Here is an 11,009-nt window from a genome sequence, read left to right on the forward strand (position 1 = left end):
ATCTCATCCGATCTTATGGTGCAAAATTAGCCTCATCGAGAGTGATAGGTAGTAATTAAATTATTAATATTATAAACTAGTATTCTATATATTTAACAAATGGAAAAATGACAAAGGTAGCTTGTGCCCATCATGGGCATCAAAAATTGAGAGTCCTAACTTCAAAGATTAAATTATATATTAAACAGATACCCATTATCCCACATAAGTCTCTTCCCCCTTAATCCACTTTTTTTAATAATGACCTCAATAGATTCCTTTTCTCTTAATTATCATCTTCATTAGATATTGTCACTAAAAAGCGAGATTAACGTAACCTTGATGATATATAGAACTAAATTAAAGTTAAATTCCGCTTGTCAGTCAACTAAATCCATAATTATTTATTAACTTCAATTTTTAAAATAATTTATTTAAAAATATATACGTTCACTAATAAGTTATTACAAGCTACACATGATCATTATCGCTAGATATTATAATATAAAGAGAAACTGTTGATCTAATCAGATCTGGGCCATCTTCAAACTTTAGACTTAACTTTTTCACATGTGACGTTTATAATTATGCAATGTAATCCCTCAGCCAATAGGAAACAGTAGCTAAAAGAAATGAACTCATAATAACGAACAAGCCCTTTGTATAGAATGAAATATAGCTAGTTTAGAATTGAAGATAGAAGGGTTTTTTTTTCTTTTTCACTATAATATATTCACCAGATTGAAAGACCAATGATTAATTTTTCGGATATGCAGAGACATACAGCATGATCAGTGATTCTGTTAGTAAATAAATTTCATTCTCATCTTTTATAAAGAATCTAATTCGAAAAACATCATTAAGAGAGATATTTATATGTCATTTATTTATATACTAATTCATCTTAATAAAATAGATTCTACGTTTAATTGAGAAAGTCTAGCACCAATATTTTTATTAAAATTTGACCAACACTTAATCAGCAAATAATGTCCTGTTTTTAAAAGCTCAAAGTCATATGTCATCTTGTTATGGACAGGTCAATTCTATATTTGTCATGTTAGAGTTTTCTGTTGAATCCAACGGAATAAATTCAACAGAAGAGTTAATTTGTACATATTTTATAAGGGTTAGGGACGACATAAATGTATTTTTCATTTTTCAAAAACGAAAATATTTTCGAAAAAAAAGGTTAGGGACCTGTTTATCTTTTTTTTTTTAAAAGTAATTCTACACTATTAAATATAATCTCACATCATTAAAAATATTAATAATAACTAATTGATGGCTACAAATTACAAAACTGGTGTCCCTAGCACTCCTCTTAAATGTAATTAGTTATATTGTATTATTATTAGCTAATAAGAAAGTTCTTTGATATTACACATGTGGTTATAAATGCATTTGTATATTAACAAACACGTGTTAATTAATAAATTAAGTATGGGGTGATACATAAATAAACTTTTGCTAATTAATTAATCTTTTAATGAGGTTTTATTGCATGCTCTTGTTTGACGACTCACCTACTTGATTTTTTTTTGTTTTATTTATTGCTAGAACTAGGTTATCCACAACTATAAGTATCCATGTTGAGCTAAAAAACTTAATCTAATCTAAGCTCATGTTTAGATAATTCGATTAAAGTAGTATATATGCATGCAGGCATGACAAGAATTAACTTAAAATCAATTTAAACTATATGTATTAATATTATGATAACAAACAAGATATGAACTATATTGACTGGCATGAATTCAGCTTCAAAGAGTTGCAAGCAGCAGAAAAATGTAAAAATGTAAGAGAGAAAGAACCGCGTGAAGTTTGTATTGCAAGAAAGAGAGTGAAATAGAGAAAGTATGAGTGTATTTTATCCTCACATACGCGCGTACGCGAATAATGGTCGTTGTAATTGAGCTCAATGCAATCTAATTACAACTGGCAAAACATATTTGATTAAGACTATTCTAGTCCTAACAAACTATATAACTAACATAACTAACTTAACTACCTTATTCACTTATATCTTCCTCAAACTTAGCTGTGGTTGTGGTAATCACTCTAAGTTTATCTCTAAATTTGTGAAAGAGAGGTACAGAAAAAGATTTTTGTAAAAATATCTCCTATTTGATTAGATGAAGAAAGGTAGACAACATAGAGTTTTTTTTATTGTTAATCATGTCTCTAAGATAGTGAAAATCAATGGTTAAATTACACGATTAGTTTCTACACTTTCAGTGAAATTATAAATTGGTTCCTACATTTTAAAAATTTGTAATTAGGTCTCTAAAAAAAATTAAAATTTGTAATTAGTCCCCACCAACGTTTAGCACAAAAAAATGTTAAATGTTGTTATTTTACCATAATATCCTTACGAAGTAATGTTTTAAGGACTCATTTATTTTGAATGAGAAGATGATGATCTCTCACAACATATCTTCAGTATCTTTATTAGGTTTCAAGAATTTCTTTAAGTTTGAATGGATCCAAACCAGTTATCTGAAGGAAAATCAACATCTAGGAGTATGAATAAGAGAAGACATCGATACTTCTGTGGAAAGAGGTGGTGGTGCTCTCCTCGTCGTCCATAAACAGTCCAGATAGGAGATTTGTGGCTTGTTGTAAGTTACCAAAGTGTAATTTCTTTGAGTGGATTGACGAAGAAGATGTGAAGGATAAGGAGAGAATGACTCATTGTTTTTGTGGAGATCTACTGACACTTCGAACCTCCAATACTGTGATGAATACAAATAGAAGATTTATCTCCTGTCCCAGTAGAAGATGCAAGTTGTTTGAATGGATTGATGAAGAAGATAAGGCTAGATCTCGATCTAAATGCACCTAACAAAGAAATAAGACTCTAAAGAGCTCAAAACATGCTAGAGAATTTGAAAGGTTGGATGAAACTAATAATTCTACACTAATAGAGGCAAAAGAAAGAAAAATAGATAGATTAAATATAAAGATAGGATACATGGATGGAAGCAAATGTTAGAAAATTGTATTTTAATTTTACATTCCTCCAACAACAAATTAGAAGAATGGAGAGTGATATGAAGAAGCAAAAAAAATTGCAGAATATGATATTAACTTGTATGGTAGTGCTAATATTTACAGTGTATTGGTTTAATTAAGTTTCATGAATTAGAACAAAAGAATATCTGCAGTGTATTTGTGTAGTGTTTAGTGTTAAATGTAATCATCTTTTTTTTTTTTTTACCAGTAACAAGTAATAATAAAAAATAGTTAACATTCATATCATTCTTTTTCACAAAGGTCTATTAGACAAAATACATAATAAAGTAGTTAACATTCATTAAAGTGTAGTTAAAGTGGTCTCTCTACAACAGCAAGCCACATGCCAAACAGAACAAAAGTAATAAAAAGAGATCGACCATATGACAACAATAACACAAACAAAACAAGCATCCCAAATAGGGTTCAATAAAAGTAGTCCAATACCACTAAAAGCACATGGACATAGAATTTAATAAAGTTCACAACCAGAAACTAATACTACTAAACCCTAAATACCTAAAAAAACTAATATGCTGTGAGGTCAATCGTTTTATTTGGTCCAGCTTTTACCTTTCTCACACCTATCTTAAGTCTTCTACTGCTCTTTACACTAAAAATTCTTGTCTTAGATAGTGATGGAGCTGTGAAACTTGTTGGAGCTGGTGGAGGCACTGGTGGAGCTATGAAACTTGTTGGTGCTGGTGCAGATAGTGGTGGAGTGCAGCTATGACACTTGTTAGAGCTGGTAAAGGTAATGGTGGAGCTGGTTGAGGTAGTAGTGGAGCTGTGAAACTTGTTGGAGCTAGTGCAGATAGTGGTGGAGCTGTGAAACTTGTTGGAGCTGGTATAGGTAGTGGTGGAGTTGGTTGAAAAACAGCAACAATAGGTATAGCAGACCTAGCATTTTCAGATCTTAATCCTCTACCGCACCCCCTTCTCATTCCTCTTTGGCTTACAGTAGCAGAAGGAGCAGTGAAAGTTTCAACAGGAGCAGGAGCAGGAGCAGGAGCACTGCCTTGAGAAGCAGAAGCACTGCCTTGAGGAGCAGGAGTACTACCCTAAAGAGCAGCACTTGCTTGAGGTGAACTTCTAGATCCAGGATTGTTTCCTGAAAATAAGATCACATAGTATAACATAAGAAATATAGTTTAAAACCAAAAGGAACAAGCCAAGATTTGAAACCAGAGACCTGTTATGTTTGGATTAGGACAATGCCTCCTATTGTGTCCATATATATTGGCCACAGTTGCTGCAGGTAACTGTTAAGTCCTACTCCTATTGTTGCAGGTCTGACTACAAGGCTAAAAATCTAGTCGTAGTTGACTCATTGTCTCTGATGAAAGCATTTGGCCACAAGCCTCGCTTTATACTTCTGAATAGTTCCATCAGGGTTCCTCGTTACTCTAAAATCTATCGACAGCCTATTGGCTCCGAATAAGCAGGTGGATCAACCAGCTTCTAGGTTTGGTTCTTCATGAGGGCTGAGTATTCCTCATTCATTGTTTCCTTCCAGTATGGGATTGAATGTTACAGAAGGCTTAGAGAAGGGGGAGGGTTGAATCTATGGCATTCTTTTACTTTGATTAGATTATGTCTTTATGTCCAACTTCAATCTTGATTTTTGTTTGAACTGTGCAGCAAAAAAATTAAGAGACAATTTAAATTTGTCTCATAAATTTCAGAAAACAGAACAATAAGAGAAAGAAGAAGTTGACACAATCATATATTTTGGTTCAGTTGCCTTGCGTAATGCAACCTACATCCAGTTTCTACCATAACAGTGGTGGAATTTTCATTATAGTCAAAGTATTACATACACCAGTTCCCAAGATTCACACAATCCTATATGAACACATAAGTTTCTTCCCAAATTTGACTTGGTTATGCTAATACCTAACTCTTTACACTAAGTGCTTACCCAACTTAGCAAGGGACACCTCACTGGTACGAGATACAAGACAGAAAATTACAACCAAAGGAAATCTGAAATCACTCTTGGCTTTTTTTCTCAAGTGTTTCACTCAGCCTTTTTCACTCTTAGGCTTTTTATCAATGTCTCTCTCTTAGCCCTTTACCTCTCAAAGACAATACAGAAAGATATAAATTGAAGAAGAAATACAAAATAGGAAAATATGAAGGAGATGATGAATAACAGCCTTTGTTGCTAATAAGTTGAATCAGATTAAGCAGAATGTTTCTTTAGCTTAGAAACACTGTCCAAAACGTTGAGCTCTTCACAGGGAAACTCTCAAACAAAATCAGATTCTAGTTCTCTCTCCTTGCTTCAAAAAAGAAAACCTTTTTCTTTTTGTACATTGTACAGAGTCACAGTTTAGGTTTTTCTTAAGTCAACTCTTTGAACTCTGAGCTTCCTTAGCTTGTCATCTCTCTTTCTTCAATTAACCCCCAAATTAGGTATTTTAAAGCTGGTTCTTTTTGTTTGACCGAAGACCTCAGAGCAACAAAAAAGTTGTTCAGTGGTAAACCCAAATTCAAACCCTTGAGATAGTGCTTTATTCCCAAGAAACAATTTGAACATTTGATTCATAGCAGTGATTATCAGAAATCACTTTCTCCATATATTCCAAATTGGCATTGTAGAATTTTGAAGAAAGACTAAAGAAAATAATTTGCATGCAAATGGAAATAAATCACCTTTATCCTCTGACTTAGCTTAGCTTGCTTTGATTAGAGCGATTAGACATTTACTTTTGTGATTTACCTTTCTTTTTCTTTCTTCTCTGGTAGATGAACCAGGAAGAAGCTTTCTCTCTTTCTTCATGAGTCTAACTGAAGAGAACTTTGTGGACGTTGGCTTCAACTTAGATGGATTAACTTAGACTTGGATTGGCTTTCTACTCAACCCAATTGATTTCTTTGTTTCATTTCTTTGGGCTTTGAGAGTTAGAGAACCCATCAATAATTTTTTGTTTCTTGTTTCCATCTCTTTAGGCTGCTGCTACTTTAATTTTGGCCTGCAATACTTATAAAAAACAATCTAAACTAATTGGGTGTTTAACCCAATAAATCAATATTTGTTATCATCATTTAAGTTAATTATGCTCTTAACTCTATAGGAATTGCAAGTGCCTGAGCAATTGAGTGTGGAAGGTTATTGTTGGTGTCTTCTTCGACAACTAGAGTGGTAGCAAACACTCTGGGTTTAAAAATTTCACTCTTGCTTCGAGTTTGCATAGCATGGGTGTTTTGAGCAGTAAGAGAGGCACCATTGGGTGGATCAACCTAAATGTTGGGTCCAATAATAACCTGTAAAGGCATAGTTATAGATGATTTTGCATTTTCAACAATTACATTAGCAGAATTATTAACAGATGTAACATTAGTTACATGAACAGATGTTGTTGGCAATGAATTAGATATAAAATTAGTAAAATTAGAAGGAGGATCATGAATGCCTATGCATGTTAGTTGAATTGTATAGGTGAAGGGTGGTATGGTTTTGGTTTTTCAAGATTGAGGGTGGTGTGATAGTCACTAAAGAAGAGAGAAAAAAGGGAATTTGTGTTCACAAAATAGGACATGGAAGGTAATACACACTCTGCCTGATGGAGATAGGCACTTGTAGCCTCTATAGTTTAGCTATAACCAATAAAGATACACTTGATGGACCTATGATCCAAATTGTGTCTGTTATATGGTCTTAGCTAGGGATAAAAGGTGCAGCCAAAGGGCTTTAAAGTACTGTAATCAGGTGAGGTATGGAAGAGAGTTTCTAGTGGTATTTTGGGGTTAAGAACTGGGGTGGGCAGTTTGTTTATGAGGTAAGTGAAGGTCAATATTGATTCATCCCAAAAAGATATGGGAAGGTTGGCTTGGGACAATAATGTTAGTGAGGTCTCTGTTAAGTGTCTGTGTTTCCTTTCTACACAGCCATTCTGTTGGTGTGTGTGAGGACAGGTAAGCTTATGCTGAATTTCCTGTTCTCTAAGGTATTGAGTGAACACTTTGGATATGTATTCTTCACCGTTATCTGTTTGAAGTGCTTTAATTTTATGGTTTGTTTTGGACTCTATCATAGTTTTAAACTGACAGAAAGCTATGAATGTTTGTGATTTTGTTTGGAGGAGATAGGTGAAGGTGTATCTGCTGAAGGCATCGATGAAGCAAACATAATACTTGAAGCTTGATCTGCTAATGGTTGGTGGAAGCCCCCAAAGATCAGAATACACTAGTTCTAAAGGTGTGTTGTATTTGGTTTGTGACTTTGAGAAATGGAGTTGATGTATTTTATTGATGAGGCATTGTTCACAGTGTGTGTTGGAGCTGCTGTGCTCTTGGCAAAATGGGATTTGATTCTTGGTGATGAGAACAGTTTTGGTAATATTGTGTAAGGGGTGGCCTAGTCTACGATGCTAAAGGTCAAATGTGCTAGTGTTATTGGATTTGGAATTCGGTTCTTGATTGCCTAATTAAGGGCTTGCTGTTAATTTCAGGTATGTTAGTTATAATAGCATCATTAGAATCGACAGTATTAGCAGTGATAGTAGAGTCAGAAGAAACAATATTGGCCGCAACTTTATTTATATTGGGAATGACATGATGATGAATTTGAACATTATTGTTTGCACTGCTATCTTGACTACTACTGTTATAACTACTAGTGTGCTGTCTATCGCTATTACAACTGCTAAATTCTTCTTCTTTTTCTTTTATTAAGCTGTGACTATTTTTTGCTTTGTGAACTGTACTACTAACTTGACCATTATTATTAAAACTGCTAGTACTGTTGCTACTACTGATGCAGTTATTAATCACTTCTTCTTTTTCTCTTGTTGAGCTGTTGCTATTCTTTTTCTTTTCCTCTTTTCTTTCTTTTTTCAGACTATTAGCAAGTACCACACTATCAGCAATATTAGCACAAATTTTCTTTTTCTTTTCAGCAGAAAAATCTTGAACTTTATCAATTTTTTATATTGGCCTTTGTATCTGAATGTTATCAAAATGATATAATATATTTCTAAGCCTGCCTTGTAGTAGAATTTTTTTGAATTTTTGGTATTTTATTTACAGCATACAAGTAAGGTCAGAATTCAAAAAATACTCAAATTGTCAAGTGCAAATTTGGAGACATACACTAAATTATTTGAAATTTATAGGACATAAAGCAAATTCTAGAGTTTAAAAAACTTGTTTGACATAGATGCATGCATGATAGTCCTTCCAATGTTAACAATATTCATATCTTTCCATTACCTCTAAACACTTGCTCAGGTCTCTCATATTCTGAATTGTTGATCAGGTTCATTTGATCAAAAGTGATGTAGTGAAATGCTCTAGAGTTAGGATACCATTCTGTGTCACTGCTGCTTGCTGGAACTGTTAGCAAAGCTTGAGGAGCTTGGTTAGGGTGGTTTGGTTGTTGAATGCATTGGTAGTAGGATTGTGTTTGGTTGTTTTGTTGATGGAAAGCACCATTTGGTGGCAGAGGCACCTGATTAGAATGTTGAAGTTGTGGATTTTGGTAACTTTAGTTGAATCTATGGTAACATTGCTAGATAGTATGAGCCATTCTTCCACAAAGCTGACATTAAGCTCTGTTCCCTTGCCACTATGATCTGCCTCCGCTAAAGCTTCTGCCTCTACTCCTTCTGCTACTTTGGCCTCTGTATGAGTCTCTTGTATAGTTTTCATAGGAATCTGATTATTTGTGCACCAGGTTCGCATGAGCCATGGTTAGATCTACTTTTCTAAACCTATCATTCACTTCCTCTTGTGCTAGGAGTTGTGATAACACACTGTATTCTTCATCCAATCCTCCAAAAGCACATTTAAAGTATTCTTCTTTTTAGAGAGGAGCTCCAAGAGCTGAAAGTGAGTTAATTACCTTATTCATCTTGCTAATGTATTCAGAAACTGTGGATCCATGCTTCTTGATTGCCTTTAGCTGCACTTTTAGTGATCTTATCCTTGACTTTAGTCTCGCTGTAAAGTAATTTTCTAGAGCATTCCAGATCTCAAATGCAGTCATATTCTACTACTTTATTAACAAAAATTTTAGTCATAGCAGAGAGTATCTATGCTACCAGGCACTCATCTCGTTGTTCTCATTTTTCAAATTCTGGAGAGATTCTGTTTTCTATTTGATCTTGATTAGAGTTGAACTTTTTTGGAATTGACGGTCTTGTGGCAATGTAATTCAACAACCTATTTGCCTTGATGCACGCTGGTGCTTGGAATTTTCATGTCTTCAAGTTGTCTTGATCCAGCTTTATTGTTGCTGGAAAATTGGCAATTGAAGCCATTGTTATTGTTGTTGACTGAAGGTGTGAAGCTTGAACAAAGGAGTGTTAGTTGGCGGAAGATGTGAAACCCTCCATAGATTAGAACCGAAGCTCTCATACGATGTGAGAGAACTGAAATTAAAAGCAGAATTAAAAGAGAGAATTGGGAGAAAATTAAGAGTGAATGGATTTTTGCTATTGATTTAAAAATGAAGAAAAATATTACTTTAGGATTTTGCAAAGTTACAATTTATACAAAGAAAAGGGATGTGAGAGGTATGGTTGTAGTTAATTAGAAAAAGAGAGCAATAAACTAACTAATTTACTGAGCTATCATAATAGATTAACAACTTGCTAATTTTAAGAATATTTATTTGCCTAACTAACACTAGCATATGTTGCCTAAAGAATCTCTTTTAATTGTAAAAATTCATTTTGATCCTATCACAATTTTATTTGATGGAGGACCCACCAAATTCCATGTTTTGCATCTTAAAAGGGCCTGAAATTCAGCATTCATAGCTCTCTTTCGATGAAAACATTGCAGTGCTTGTTTGACATTATTTTGGAACATTTTGAGTCAAATTATACGGAGCTGAGATTGAAGCAACTAAAGCTTGAGCTATAACACCTCAAACTAAGTCTTAAAACCTTTGGTTAGGGTGTTATATATATATTGAGAAGAAATCTCATTTTAGTATTATGCAAGGTAAAAAAGAGTATTTAAGGTGTCTTATCAAAACTATATAACTGTTATTAAAAATAAAAAGACGCGTTAAATAGAAACAAAATATTATGAGTCTTAGTTCTTAGTATTTAGTTAGTGATAATGTTAGGGAGACAAAACAAACAGTCAGATCTTACCTTATTTAACATTCATTAATTGTCGCAACAATTAATAAATATTAAATAAGGCAAATTATGGCTGTTTTTGGTTAATTTTCTTTGGTTACCAAATATTTTCATTAGTTAAATATCTAATGAAAAATAACTAAAACAAATAGAATACGCCGCCATAGACTAAATTTTATCAAAGAAATTCTCATTCTTGTCCCATACTCCATCCTTCATTTGAAGCTTTTAGAACTCCACAAATCTAATGCACCAATAATCTTCAATTTTTAGGTTCACAGGAGTAATTTTTTTTCTCTGGGCTCTTCTCCATTGGATTCTCCTCTCGATGCGTCATAATAATTCTTTAGAAATAGTATGAAAAAAAAGAAGGAATGAGAACTCAAAAGTTTTAATAAGAGTGCTATGTCACACCTTTATACCATAATAATAAACAAGATATGAATTATATTCAATGACAGGAATTCAACTTCAAAGAGCTACAAGCATAGCAGAAAAATGTAACAGAGAGAAAGAACCGCATAAACTTGTAATACAAGAAAGAGTGAAATAGAGAAAGTATAATTGTGTTCTATCTTCACATAATATACTAGTATCATATATAGCTCACTGTAATTGAGATCAATGCAATTCAAATACAACTGAAAAAACATATTTGACTAAATTCTAGTTTTAACAAACTTTATAACTAACGTAACCAACTTAGTTACCTTACTCACTTATAAATATAAGGTAAGAACTCCAGTGAAGTCGACTTTACGTGAAGTTGATATCTGAGAGCTGTTAGATGAAAATTTAGTCAAATCGGTCAAATTATTTAACGACTCTCAAGTATCAACTTCACATGAAGTCGACTGCAACTGAGTTTTCACCTAAATATAGTGATGAATAGATTGATATTTTTCTAAATACGGCATT

The 11,009-nt window shown here is 33.3% G+C and overlaps 1 protein-coding gene across 1 annotated transcript; it reads right to left on the reverse strand.

Annotated features, from left to right (window-relative positions):
- On the reverse strand, positions 3,678-8,986 carry LOC107610371 (mucin-7-like). The gene is made up of 4 exons (XM_016312429.1): positions 8,843-8,986; positions 8,450-8,655; positions 7,714-7,840; positions 3,678-4,055 (listed from the first exon to the last, which is right to left on the reverse strand). The coding sequence occupies exons 1-4, from the start codon at positions 8,984-8,986 to the stop codon at positions 3,678-3,680; spliced, it is 855 nt and encodes a 284-aa protein (XP_016167915.1).

The sequence above is a fragment of the Arachis ipaensis genome, chromosome B08 (genome assembly GCF_000816755.2).
Source record: "Arachis ipaensis cultivar K30076 chromosome B08, Araip1.1, whole genome shotgun sequence".
NCBI lineage: Eukaryota > Viridiplantae > Streptophyta > Magnoliopsida > Fabales > Fabaceae > Arachis > Arachis ipaensis.

Coding starts and splice junctions, on each gene's coding strand:
- LOC107610371 (XM_016312429.1), bottom strand. CDS start 8,986: ATGACTGCATTTGAGATCTGGAATGCTCTAGAAAATTACTTTACAGCG. Junction 7,841..8,449: donor AACTTCAACATTCTAATCAG/GTGCCTCTGCCA, acceptor ACTTGCTAATAG/TCTGAAAAAAGAAAGAAAAG. Junction 4,056..7,713: donor GTTTTAATAATAATGGTCAA/GTTAGTAGTACA, acceptor GCTGCTCTTTAG/GGTAGTACTCCTGCTCCTCA.